The sequence below is a fragment of the Lepidochelys kempii genome, chromosome 2, assembly GCF_965140265.1.
Source record: "Lepidochelys kempii isolate rLepKem1 chromosome 2, rLepKem1.hap2, whole genome shotgun sequence".
In the NCBI taxonomy this organism is placed as follows: domain Eukaryota; kingdom Metazoa; phylum Chordata; order Testudines; family Cheloniidae; genus Lepidochelys; species Lepidochelys kempii.
This window is the reverse complement of record NC_133257.1, coordinates 230424303-230437947: the sequence shown is the minus strand read 5'-3', so window position 1 is coordinate 230437947 and position 13645 is coordinate 230424303. Positions and strand designations below refer to the sequence as shown.

Below are 13645 nucleotides of genomic sequence, written 5' to 3'. Positions count from 1 at the left end.
AAATTAGGGTTCTAAATCCACATTTAGGCATCTAAATGGAATTAGCCTCATTTTCAGAGCTCCAGAACACACACAGCTCCCAGTGATTTTCACTCCTGAGGGCTAGATTGTGTTTTAACATCACAGCTCTGTGGTGAAGAATGTTGAAGAAACCACAGAGATGGATCTGGAAAACTCCGAGTAATCAAGGTCTGTGAAGAAAGATGGTCTTGTGACTAAGGTACTGGACTAGGATCAGGAGATATGGGGTCAATTGCCCACCATTTTCCTGTGTGACATTGAACAGGTCATTTAATCTCTCTGTGCCTCAGTTTTCCAGCTTTACAATGGGAATAATAATAAATCATTTTCTTCTACTCTGTCAGTTTTGTGTATTTAGATGGTAAGCTTCAAATTGACAGAAACCATTTCTTACTATGTGTTTATAAAGTGCTTAGCATAGTGGCCCCAATGCTAGTTAGGGCCTTGAGGTGCTACTTAGTACTAATAATAAGGTATAATAAGAATAGTCTTTCTCCACTAGTCTGTGGAGAAAGAGGTGGTTAGGGACTATTTAGAAAAGCTGGACGTGCACAAGTCCATGGGGCCGGACGAGTTGCATCCGAGAGTGCTAAAGGAATTGGCGGCTGTGATTGCAGAGCCATTGGCCATTATCTTTGAAAACTTGTGGCGAATGGGGGAAGTCCCGAATGACTGGAAAAAGGCTAATGTAGTGCCCATCTTTAAAAAAGGGAAGAAGGAGGATCCTGGGAACTACAGGCCAGTCAGCCTCACCTCAGTCCCTGGAAAAATCATGGAGCAGGTCCTCAAAGAATCAATCCTGAAGCACTTACATGAGAGGAAAGTGATCAGGAACAGTCAGCATGGATTAACCAAGGGAAGGTCATGCCTGACTAATCTAATCGCCTTCTATGATGAGATTACTGGTTCTGTGGATGAAGGGAAAGCAGTGGATGTATTGTTTCTTGACTTTAGCAAAGCTTTTGACACTGTCTCCCACAGTATTCTTGTCAGCAAGTTAAAGAAGTATGGGCTGGATGAATGCACTATAAGGTGGGTAGAAAGTTGGCTAGATTGTCGGGCTCAATGGGTAGTGATCAATGGCTCCACGTCTAGTTGGCAGCCGGTGTCAAGTGGAGTGCCTCAGGGGTTGGTCCTGGGGCCGGTTTTGTTCAATATCTTCATAAATGATCTGGAGGATGGTATGGATTGCACTCTCAGCAAATTTGCGGATGATACTAAACTGGGAGGAGTGGTAGATACGCTGGAGGGCAGGGATAGGATACAGAGGGACCTAGACAAATTGTAGGATTGGGCCAAAAGAAATCTGATGAGGTTCAATAAGGATAAGTGCAGGGTCCTGCACTTAGGACGGAAGAACCCAATGCACAGCTACAAACTAGGGACCAAATGGCTAGGCAGCAGTTCTGCGGAAAAGGACCTAGGGGTGACAGTGGACAAGAAGCTGGATATGAGTCAGCAGTGTGCCCTTGTTGCCAAGAAGGCCAATGGCATTTTGGGATGTATAAGTAGGGGCATAGCGAGCAGATCGAGGGACGTGATCGTTCCCCTCTATTCGACATTGGTAGGCCTCATCTGGAGTACTGTGTCCAGTTTTGGGCCCCACACTACAAGAAGGATGTGGATAAATTGGAGAGAGTCCAGCGAAGGGCAACAAAAATGATTAGGGGACTGGAACACATGACTTATGAGGAGAGGCTGAGGGAACTGGGATTGTTTAGTCTGCAAAAGAGAAGAATGAGGGGGGATTTGATAGCTGCTTTCAACTACCTGAGAGGTGGTTCCAGAGAGGATGGTTCTAGACTATTCTTAGTGGTAGAAGAGGACAGGACAAGGAGTAATGGTCTCAAGTTGCAGTGGGGGAGGTTTAGGTTGGATATTAGGAAAAACTTTTTCACTAAGAGGGTGGTGAAACACTGGAATGCGTTACCTAGGGAGGTGGTAGAATCTCCTTCCTTAGAAGTTTTTAAGGTCAGGCTTGACAAAGCCCTGGCTGGGATGATATAATTGGGGATTGGTCCTGCTTTTTAGCAGGGGGTTGGACTAGATGACCTCCTGAGGTCCCTTCCAACCCTGATATTCTATGATTAGTTCCTCTTGGGATACCAGTGAAATTCACACTTCAGCTGCAGCTTTGCAACCCTTTTAAATGGACTCTGGTGGCTGATGATGAAGGCCAGGCTCTATCCTCATTTAAGCCACGCTTTTGGGTGGCTATGGCATCTGGCAGTGCTAATAAGGAGCAGTAGCTCTACTTAGAAGTTATATTGTGTCCAATCCCTGCGCAGGGGTCCACTGAAGGATAGGGGAAGGCTGCTTGCACCCTTTCTCCATCCCCAGTCCATCAATGCAGGGCCAACCATGATCTGGCCTGAAAGTTCTTATTCAGAGTTAAATATGCACATACAACCTTAACTCTGCCCCGTGTCAATGCCCACAACCAGTTTCTGCCTATATCTTTGATACGTTCTTACACGCAAGCTTATATATTTCTAACAACAGCCACATAGCCCCACTTTAACGTTCAATTATTTATTTGCAAGTCATATCTTTTCTTTTACAAGCTCATCTAAAGTGGAAGAAGGTACACATCCAATACATTTTATTCTTTTATATAGATATGTGTTGCTGATTAAATCAGATCCTACAGGAAACTTCAAGATCATACCTGAGTGTGTCTGCCTCTGCTGTTACTTCTGCTCCCCTGTTAGGCCTGGACCCTGCTGCTTCCGTAAATATTTACCTTCTTCTGAGACGGATCCAACACATCTGGATAAGCATCTCTAGCCCATTTCTTTAAACCACTCAAATTAGGATTAATAATAAATTCAAAATAAACAGACTGGACCAGAGCGTCAAAGGAAAAGCACAAGAAGGGGAAGCACTTTCATATCCTCTCTTATCGCGGAGACAAAACAAGGACTTACCCAGTAGTTGCAAAGCACTATGAATAATAGAGAGAAAAACCAGCAACATGGAGAGAGTCATCACAAATGTTTAACTCCTTTCCACCAAGAGATGCGTTGTAATTAGTTGCTGTCAATAAAATCCTTCTCAGACAAGCTAGGTGGCAGGTCCTCCTCAGTTTCAAAAGGCTGATAGATCAGGGGAAAGCTCTGGGCTCTAAATAAAGAAATATCCTGTCACATGTGGCTTTTTAAAATAACTCAAATTCACAGTGTAAACTTTGCTCCTAAGAACAAAGTTTCCTTCCAGAGAAATGCAGGCAATAAAGTAGTGTCAGATCAATACTGTTTTTCTGGACATATCTTAGTTTTACAGATGAATCAGTTGTTGGACTGTCAGGTCAATCAACTCTCTGGTGAAGATATCGGGGAGCAAACAGAATAAAAGAGCAAAGCTGTTCCCTTTCCTTAAAAAATGAACATTAATTCTCAAAAACAATCTTAGAAAGCCAGTGGTGGAGCAGAGAATAGAAAACAGGTCTTCTGACTCCTAGGCCCTGTCATTACTTTAAAAATATATATATTTTACCTCAAGGTAATTAACATGCATCAGATATATTAAAATGAAGACAAGGCACTTTAGTTGTATCATGAAGTAAGCTAAGCCAGGTCAGCACGATACATCTGCCTGGGGTTGACCTTGCATAGTTTATCTCACGGCAAAACAAAAATGCCTATTCTTCCCTGTGTTTTTATCTCAGGATAGCTCATGTATGTTAGTTTCCTTGAGGTAAAAAATACACCTTTTTTTAGCAGAGAAGGCAAGTCATCAGGGCTGTGCCGTCATGTACCCTATCCCCTAGACCATGCTGCAATTGAATAATTAGGAATTTAGAATCTTGTAGACCAAAATCCTGAATGTCAAAATGTTTGGAAATAACTAAAGTTCTAACACTAACATTACAGCTGGCCTTCATCTTAGTTTATTCTCCATTTGCCAGAGAAAGCCTCCTTTTGAAAAAGAGACTAAGGCTCCTAGGTACTTTTGAAAGTTTCACCCCACGTGCTGTCTTGATTCACCACAAACTCCACAAAGCTGACCTTCCACCACCAGACCTGCTACCTCGTTTACATTGTGCAAGCCAAGAGTAAACTTACACAGTATGTTTAACATTTCTTCCAGCATGAAATGAGGAAGGCAGGGGTGGGGGAGATGAAGAGGGGAAATAGCATGCATTATTTTATATTTTTTGTGAATTAGTTCTCACAATTAGAGATTGCACTGTTTGAAAAATATGTTAAAGACAAAAGGCATTCAGCTAGCTAGAGAATGAAGGCATCACATCTATCAATGAGGACACACTTTGGTGAAGGGAAAGTTGTACTGGATCCTGGCAATCAGTGGTGACACACCTAATCAGGACATTACGGATCTGTCTACATGCTAGAAGAGTTGTGACTCAACAATTAATCTACATAGTTATACTTCCTCATGTACAAGGTAACTTGAGAAGCAGTATCTTGAATTAAAGGTGGATAGGTATCTGTAGGTATTTGTGTGCTCATGAATTAAAATCCAAAATCAGATTTACCAATGCAGCAATAATGAAATGGAGAGGTCCAAGTGCAAGAATTAGACAATAGAATTGGTTAGAGAAACTTTGAACCATATTCCATCAACATTTAAATGCTTTGAGAAATCAGGTCAACTTAGCTGGAATTCTGTTTCAGAAGAATGTTGCATTATAACATTTTCAGAATGAAACATTTCAATTATTTCAAACTAACGTCATTCAAAATGTTTTCTGTTTTGTATGATACATTATTAATATATCTTATCATACAAAATAATAAACAAAAGTATGAATCAAAATGAAATGTTTCAATTGACCTGACTACTTTGTGGAGAATTTCACAATGTGGTGTTGTGGGGAGAGAGGGGTGGTTCCAGTTTAGAAAAAAGCCAGTTTTTGAAATCTCAAAATTCTTTGCAAAATGGACCTTCCATCCTCCACACAGCTTTATTAGACAAGCTGTCTGATATAACAGCTCAACATAAACTCAAGAGGGAAGGAAAATCCTTAAGGAGCCTGGCAAAATGGGAGGCATTGGGTAAGCTGCTGAATTCTAAAGAAATGCTGATAAACAAAATAGCTACAGAGGTTAAGATTTTGCCTGTTTCCTGTCTGACTACCAACAAGTTCACTCCAGGCCAGCTTCAGACTGCTTCACTACGCCCTTTTTTACAACAGCAGGGCAGCTAAGCAGGAAGTTGCCTCCACACTGTCACAAACTAAGAGGACTATCACATGGCTTAAGAGAGAGAACAGCAATAGACTCACTGATTTCAGCCACAAACAGAGCTGATTTCTTAAAGGGTCCCCTTTCAAATTAAATTATCAGAAAATGCATTCTTCGCTCAAAGAATAAGTGGTGTAACATACACTGGGGGTATGAGGGGGGGATACACTGTGTTGTTCATACTCAACAAATAAGTTGAATTCCCACATTAAGGGCAAATGAGCTTTAACCATGAAGACAACCTCGTTAAAATATTTTGAATTTCAAATTATTTTGAGGGGTAGACAATTTATTTTTCTAAAAATTTTAAAAATGTTCATGAAATTTTCAACCAATTCCATTATGAAGTCAGTTCTTGCAAGATGCGCTGCAAGGGAAAGCATAATTTCACCTGAGATCAAAAAGCACTTTGTAGACCTCTGGGTCTGAAATGAAGCTATGTCCACCTCAGAACTAGCTTACAAGTACATGACTATAACAAAAGGAATGGGTTTGAGGCCAGAAACCAAGGAGTAATGAGGGTCCCTCCTACTCTAAGTCTTATAGAGATGTCTCATGTTATGAACTTTACGATGTGAACTTCTAATATTTGTTTTCTATTGTCTATTGGAAGCAATTTTATCATTATTGATAAAATGAGCGACAGAGGATGTATCACTTGATGATGACCTGTTCTGTTCATTCCCTCTGGGGCACCTGGCACTGGCCACTGTCGGAAGACAGGATACTGGGCTAGCTGGACCTTTGGTCTGACCCAGTAGGGCCGTTCTTATTGGTTTTGATAGGAAACAGATGGCGCAGTATTTCTAGTTCCTGTTTCTACTAGTCTTGCTAACAGGTCTCTGTATTCTAAACTTACATAAGAACTTAAAAGTGCTGCTTCCTTTTTCTCTATTTCTGGTGTAAGTTACTGTTTCTTCATTGTGGGACATTAAACTACTTGTGTGTTTGTGAGCACCTTTGTCTTTGTTTTGTTCATGTATCTGGATCAAAACTTCTCTAGGCAAACCTCCTTTAAACAAGAGGAAGGGGATTCAAACCCTGGTGACGTGAGGATCTGGCCTTTGACTTTGCCTGCCATAGAAAATCCAGATTAAAAATCATGTTCTTTTTCACCTCAAAAACATAACTACCTATTTTTGAAATGCAAAAACCTGTCTTTACCTATTTAGCATGAGGGTTACCTTAGGTACCTACCACCATGTCACTCAGGTGCCACCACAAAAGAAAATAAAACACACCCTTTCACCCGGTCCTTAAAGAGACAGAAACTGACTCTGCCCTAAGCCCCCTCCCCAGCCACCAAACAATGAAGGACCCTAACTAAAATGTCATTATTTGGAAAAAGCCAAATAAAGGTGTATCGTGTACCATATTTTAAAAGTAGTCAGACATTGGCTCAGAGGGTTTGCATAGAAAAGGAGTTCTAGAGCAGGGGCTCTGCATTGAGGAGGGTTCGGTTTCGCAGGTTTTTCTCCTCAGAACACTTGATATCCCACTCTCTCTTGTTCCTTGGGCACAGGTCTTTCTGCAATCTGGCACAGATGTGCTAAGATTTACAGAAAGGTAAGAGAGTCCAGTATGGCTGTCAGGTGGAATGCTACCAAGAAATGTTGGTATGTCATACTGGTCCAGAGCATCTCAATTCAAGCATTGTTACAGTTTCCAAAGAAAGTCATGGAATGAATGAAATGAATATGAATGAATGAATGAAATGAACATTATGAATGTGCTTAATGAAATGCACAACCCAAGTCAAACTGAAATAAAAATGGGCACAGACAGCTTTATTTTGCATCTGCCCTACTGTTTATTTCTCTTTTTAGACAGGCATATGTTGCAGATACTTTATTGTTCCCCCACAGTTTCAGCCAATCCATTTCACAAGTTAATGCTTCACTTGATCAGCATCTCTGCATGCTAAGCTCATCATTGCTTATCTAAGTAACAGATCATTTTGTTTACATATTTAATGTTGTTAATTTGAAGCTGATACAAAAACATTCATAGTCATAGAATCTTATAAAAATGTAAGCCTGTAGCAAAATGAACAGCCCTATTTATTTTACAAAACTGAAACTGAACGTATGAATGAGGGAAAACCATTTACATTTGACTTTCACCTATTCATATATTGTGAGAAAAATATTTTAATCCACACATGACATACATTTGATTAGCTTACAGAAATCATATTACAAAGTCACAAGCTAAGATTATAATACTGAACTAATAAAGTGGATAAAACAATTTGTGTAAAAGTAAGATTATTGTGATCTATTTTATATATATAAATTAATATAAAATTATATATATCAAAGTTATCTTGACTGAAATAACACTACAGTCTTTTAAAGGTTGAACTGATGTATAGTCTAAACAGCTGGATCTCTCGAGTGACATTTATAGGATACCTGCTTTGCTGAGAGAATTCTCACTATTCAGTCCTGCCTTTAAGCATGAACAAGATATATGAATATTTTAGGACACTGAAATGCATTTTATGGTAATTATGTCAGAAAACACAATAAATAACAGTTATGAACTTATGTGGATTTATCTTTGAAGTTATTTGTGAGAAAAGAGTCCTACCTTTGTTAGTTATTAGATTCTCACTTGGTTGAGCTTCAATCACATGCAAAAACAAAAACAACCCCACATTTAGTCAAAATCTGCAAACATCTGCATTTTACCCTTAAAATTGTATATGCAGTAAAGCACACACTGTACAATTATTGCTTTCATCATACCGCTTTATACATTTATTGTAGATGCATTTGCTAAATGAAACTGACAAAGATGAAAAATCTGATACCCACTTTAACTTGACATTCATTGTAGCAGAACCCAAACACTTTAGTGATAAAAGTGTTTTACTGTACTTGCTTCTTGATTAATAATCAAATACACCCAAGCACAGTGAGACCCTAGCATGTGAGTAGTCTCATTGATTTCAGTGGCATTACTCACATGCTCACAGTTAAACATTGTTTCTATGAACACAGGTATTTGCAATTGTCATTCTGCCAAAAAGTTTTGGGAATTACTTAAAACATGTGAAGCACTAGTCATGTTTTATAGCTGATTTAACGCTAATCCACAAAGAATGGCCAGAGTCTCCCACCCCTGCTGTTCTAACCACTTTCCCTGTTGTACCTGTCAGGCAGTGCAAAGATACCAGATCTGGCCACAGCTTCCTAGCTGAGAATTCTCCCTGTGGGAGGGGTTTGCTGATGCAAAGACTCCAGAGCTGGAGATATATATTAGGCTCCTATACCAACTGCCCACTCAGCCCTGGCATAGCTGGTTACCTGATGGCCCCAAATCTCTTGCACTGAAGAGATCTCAGTACAGGAGAGAATCTGGCCTAGCATGTTCGAATCATGAAAAATGCCCTGATTTTCTGTACTGTACAAAGCCTATTCAAGACATAGTAGATTTTAGTTTAACATGCTCCAGTATTTGCAGCTCATAAATTTTGCATCTACAGGGTTCAGTTCTCAAACACTTGATTTATACCAGCTCAGTTGCTTTATGCTATTTCTCTGTGCTGTACACAGAGGGTGCTGTCTGCCAGGCTGTTAAATTAACACCACTTACCAATACTTAGATGGCAACTGGATGATTATGAACTCAAGTGCAGATTTCAAATATGGGCAGTGGGATTTCACTGCTATTAAAGGGCAGACTACATCTTTCAGACACAGCCCTGAGCAGGAGGCAATACAGACCTGCACATCTCCAACAGGAGCACCCTGAAACATCATCCTGGAGAGAGGCATAATGCCTTCCAGTGCATATAGGAGAGCAGAGGGAATGTGCCTACTATACCACCATGTGATGTGATCACAGCCATGCTCCCTTTCTGTCTCAGTTGTGGCTGGGCCCTGTTTCGGGGAACAAAAGGGTGGGAAGGCTCCTTGCACGTTCACCCAACATTGTGCTTCCACATAGGGGCTGGTGACAATCAGTCCCACAAGTACTAACCAGGTGTCAGCACTGACTTAGTACTTTCCAATATATTTGGCAACAAAACATAAGCCTTTATTGGTCTATAATGTTATGAACTCATGATATAAGCAGGGAGTTGGACTAGATGACCTCCTAAGGTCCTTTCCAACCCAAAGATATTCTATGATTCTATATTGTAGGAGAGTTGTCTCAAATCAGGCACTCACTCATCTGGAAGGCCCTAATGCTACCGCTTGCATGAAAAGCTGATGTCTGGGGCAATTGCACCCTCTTAGGAGAAGAGACTAATAATAGGTTCTCACAAAATTTAGAACTTATACCAATCTGTGTGGGTTGCAAAATTGGACAGGAAATCATGCTTTTGGATCATATTTCTAGTACTTGCTGTTTGAGTTGAGTCAGAAATACCACAAGAGTAGCATAGCTCATGATATTTTGATATATCTGCTTCCTGACAAAGGCAGATGGTGCTGAGTTGCACAGAAATAAGATAAATGCTAACCAAAACATTTTTTCTAGTTTTTAAAAGGTTTCTGTTTGAGTTCTGGATGAAGATCCAGTTTAGCGATTGCTTAACCGGAATTGGCCTTCCTCCCTGCCACTGGAACACAGTACATCATGTATCTTCACGTGGCAAGAGGAAGAAAAGAAAATCATTTAAATGCAGTTCTTGTTCTCCGAAGGTAAAAAATATTAAAGAAGGTTGGAAAAGGAAAGAAAAAAACCACATTTATAAATGTTTAAAGAATTTTCAAATTCAGTAACAACCTGAGTTATTACTTGAACATTCTTTGGTCTATGCTCACAGAGTGAAACTATGTGGGAAAGTCTGAAACTGTATGAAGTACCTCATGGAGGGTACCCAAATCTTGATATTACTTATGTATCTATGCAGCAGTCACTGATACTAGGTAATAAATAAGATATCGGAACATCTACAGCAGTAGGTGGAAGGAAAGCCTGTAAGAAAAGCCAGTGAAGTTACATGCAGTTAGTTTTGGATAAGCCATATGAGGCATACATTAAATTTGCACAAGAATTGGGGAGGAATACTCAACTGGCCCATTAAACTTTGTAAAACTTAGAATATTTTTTTAAGACTCATACACATTTTGTTACTTGCTCTTTCTTAAGTTTTGCTTTCCCTCCCATTTATCACCTCAGCATGTTAGAGCAAATAGTACTCTTGCACTCTTAAGTAACATAAAATCATAGAATATCAGGGTTGGAAGGGACCTCAGGAGGTCATCTAGTCCAACCCCCTGCTCAAAGCAGGACCAATCCCCAACTAAATCATCCCAGCCAGGATGTCAAGCCTGACCTTAAAAATATCTAAGGAAGGAGATTCCACCACCTTCCTAGGTAACGCATTCCAGTGTTTCACCACCCTCCTAGTGAAAAAGTTTTTCCTAATATCCAACCTAAACCTCCCCCACTGCAACTTGAGACCATTACTCCTTGTTCTGTCATCAGCTACCACTGAGAACAGTCTAGAGCCATCCTCTTTGGAACCCCCTTTCAGGTAGTTGAAAGCAGCTATCAAATCCCCCCTCATTCTTCTCTTCCACAGACTAAACAATCCCAGTTCCCTCAGCCTCTCCTCATAAGTCATGTGTTCCAGTCCCCTAATCATTTTTGTTGCCCTCTGCTGGACTTTCCGATTTTTCCACATCCTTCTTGTAGTGGGGGGCCCACAACTGGACACAGTACTCCAGATGAGGCCTCACCAATGTTGACTAGAGGGGAACGATCACGTCCCTCGATCTGCTGGCAATGCCCCTACGAATACATCCCAAAATGCCATTGGCCTTCTTGGCAACAAGGGCACACTGTTGACTCATATCCAGCTTCTTGTCCACTGTAACCCCTAGGTCCTTTTCTGCAGAACTGCTGCTGAGCCATTCGGTCCCTAGTCTGTAGCGGTGCATGGGATTCTTCTGTCCTAAGTGCAGGACTCTGCGTTTGTCCTTGTTGAACCTCATGAGATTTCTTTTGGCCCAATCCTCCAATTTGTCTAGGGCCCTCTGTATCCTATCCCTACCCTCCAGCGTATTTATCTCTCCTCCCAGTTTAGTGTCAAGTATGGACAGAGTCACATAGAATGAGTTGAGGTTTTTGATATTTGAATGTGAAATGCAGAAAAACTGGCTCTAGATTATATTTGCACATGATATTTGTGAATAGGGCCTTTAATCTATGGTATTTACCTTATGTGAATATTCAGACATTTTTGGCTTTGTGTTGTAAACACAAACAGCAAAGAGAAATGTGGACACACTGTATTTCACACAGCACAAACAGAATGTATTTTGTAGTATATGTACGGTGGCATTACTACTAAAATAAAACCATCAGCATCAAGTCATATGATTTAACATATCACTTACTCTTTGGTTTCTTACAAATGGACCCCTTTTGGGAAGAGCAGGGAATGGTATTCCAGTACCCAGACGACGTAGACATTTCCACACAGTACTCAAACTGATTACTTGAAGGCTGTCCTTTATTCCAGTTGACAAAATCTACCGCAGTTTTGTCTAGCCATAACCACAACCCTAATGACAAAATGCATTAAAAGAGTAGAGATAACTCACTACAGACAATCTTGGGTAATATGTGTCAGTCTGAATTTATATTTAATTTTCTTGGTTTCTAAAAAGAAAATTAAAACAAAAATCGTCCTGGTACTTATTTCATGACATACAAATAGATTTTTACTTCCCTTTATTCTTTTCCAAAGGAAATACTGCCTTTATCTTTGCAAATTATGATTCTTAGATATAGAGAATGACCTTTTCTAGTTTTCCATGATATATGCCCATATTTCTCAAGTGTATGGGACAAAAGTTTCAAACTTGGGTATTAGGCACCTAAATCCACAAAGTTAGGCAACTTTTATTTAAGTACCTAAAGTCATATGTAGGCAACTCCCACTGAAAAGAAAGCCAATTTTGCTGAAGTGCTTAAATATAGAGACTTACACTTTGAGTACCCTGGTTTGAAAATTTTCATCATAGTTTCTAAAAGTTCGTAAGGATACTGGAAGTATTGGGGGGAGGGAGGGAGAAAACTTTCTGATGACATTAGACTGAGGCTAATTTTGCTCCCTTCCATTCCAATGTTCTCTTTCTTTGTTCTCCAAAAATCCTGTTTTCCTGGTAACCGTAAGTCTAATTCTTTCCTTACAGCTTATGACCAGTACTGATTAACGAGTCAGCAGCTGCAGAAAGAAGACATCCTCTAGCCAGGATCGCATTGCTTTCTGAACTTAGGCACAGGTCAGGACAGCAAGTAAAACGACTCTTTGGGCCTCTTTCCAAATTTGGCCCTGGCTCTGGTCCTTGCACACCGGTCAAGTGAGGTGTAAAGGGGCTGCAAGAGGATGGGGAGAATTTCCCTGGCACAGGAGCAGTGTAGGGCGATGCAAGATGTGATATGTTGCCCCCTTGCAGGACAGCAGTAGGGGGCATGGTGGAGGTAGTGATGGGAGAATAAGGAGATATGCAAAGGGATGGCATGCCAGAGCACTTGGGGCTATGTGCATTCTGGACTGCAGTACAGTCCATAGGCATCTGTGAGACACTCTATGGACAGCTCTAATTTTGGCCCCCATAACAGCCAAGAATATGGGCAGCGCAAAGGCACCTTTGCCCCTCTTCCTATGAACTGCACCTACTGTGTTGTGCATCTCAGGAGGTGTATGAGAATCTATCCCATTAAGCTGTTCAGACACTTATTACAAAACGTAGATAATAAGCATAAGGCCATTGAATTCCTTCGGTCTGCATGCAGCCTTTGCTGGAGAGGGAACAAGCAGAGGCAGCAGCTGTAGTGAAGGGCAGCCCCAATGGAGCCCGAGGGCTGGCAGGGGACCCAAGGCAGTCAGCATTGCAGCAGGGGCAAGGGGGCCCACAAGTACAGGGGCTGCTAATTCCCAGGGTGGTGTATTTAATAACCCAAGGCATAACCCAGGGCAGCCTCATGGACTGAGGGAGGGAAATGACCAAAGGGAAGCGTCCACGCATGCAGGTGGGCAGACTGTGTGCTTTAGAGGGTGGGGAGGCAGCCAAGAAAATGGCTGGTGCCTCCTTGTGGCAGATGTTCAGTGCAGGTACTCCATAGGGAGGGCAGCCAGTGACCAGATAAATGGCCTGGTAAAGGACTTAAAAGGAGGTACTGGATAAAGGAACAGAACAGGGCAGGGGGTTGGGGACTCCTATGATTGGTATGGCAGGGAGCCAACCCCCTCCCCCTGCCATTCTCATAGCCCTCGTTAACCATATTATGAAGGTGGTGAATGGTAAGGTCCAAGCCATGGGTCGGCTGGGGGACCCGGACGGAAAGAAAGGGGGGTGGTGGAAGCCCTGGAGAATTGATTTGAATAAGCATGGATTTGCCTGCACTGTACACTTTATCTGCCAGGTAGTCTTAGACATCTATGTAAT

At 41.2% G+C, this 13645-nt stretch overlaps 1 protein-coding gene and 1 pseudogene across 1 annotated transcript in view; both read right to left on the bottom strand.

Moving 5' to 3' along the window:
- The window catches only part of LOC140906177 (macrophage mannose receptor 1-like), a 54634-nt pseudogene extending 51625 nt beyond the window's left edge, over positions 1 to 3009 (bottom strand).
- An 8570-nt stretch (positions 3010 to 11579) lies between these two features.
- The window catches only part of LOC140906176 (macrophage mannose receptor 1-like), a 56789-nt gene continuing 54723 nt past the window's right edge, over positions 11580 to 13645 (bottom strand). The window contains 1 exon segment of the mRNA XM_073329674.1: positions 11580 to 11755. Within this exon segment, the coding sequence (XP_073185775.1) occupies positions 11580 to 11755 (176 nt within the window).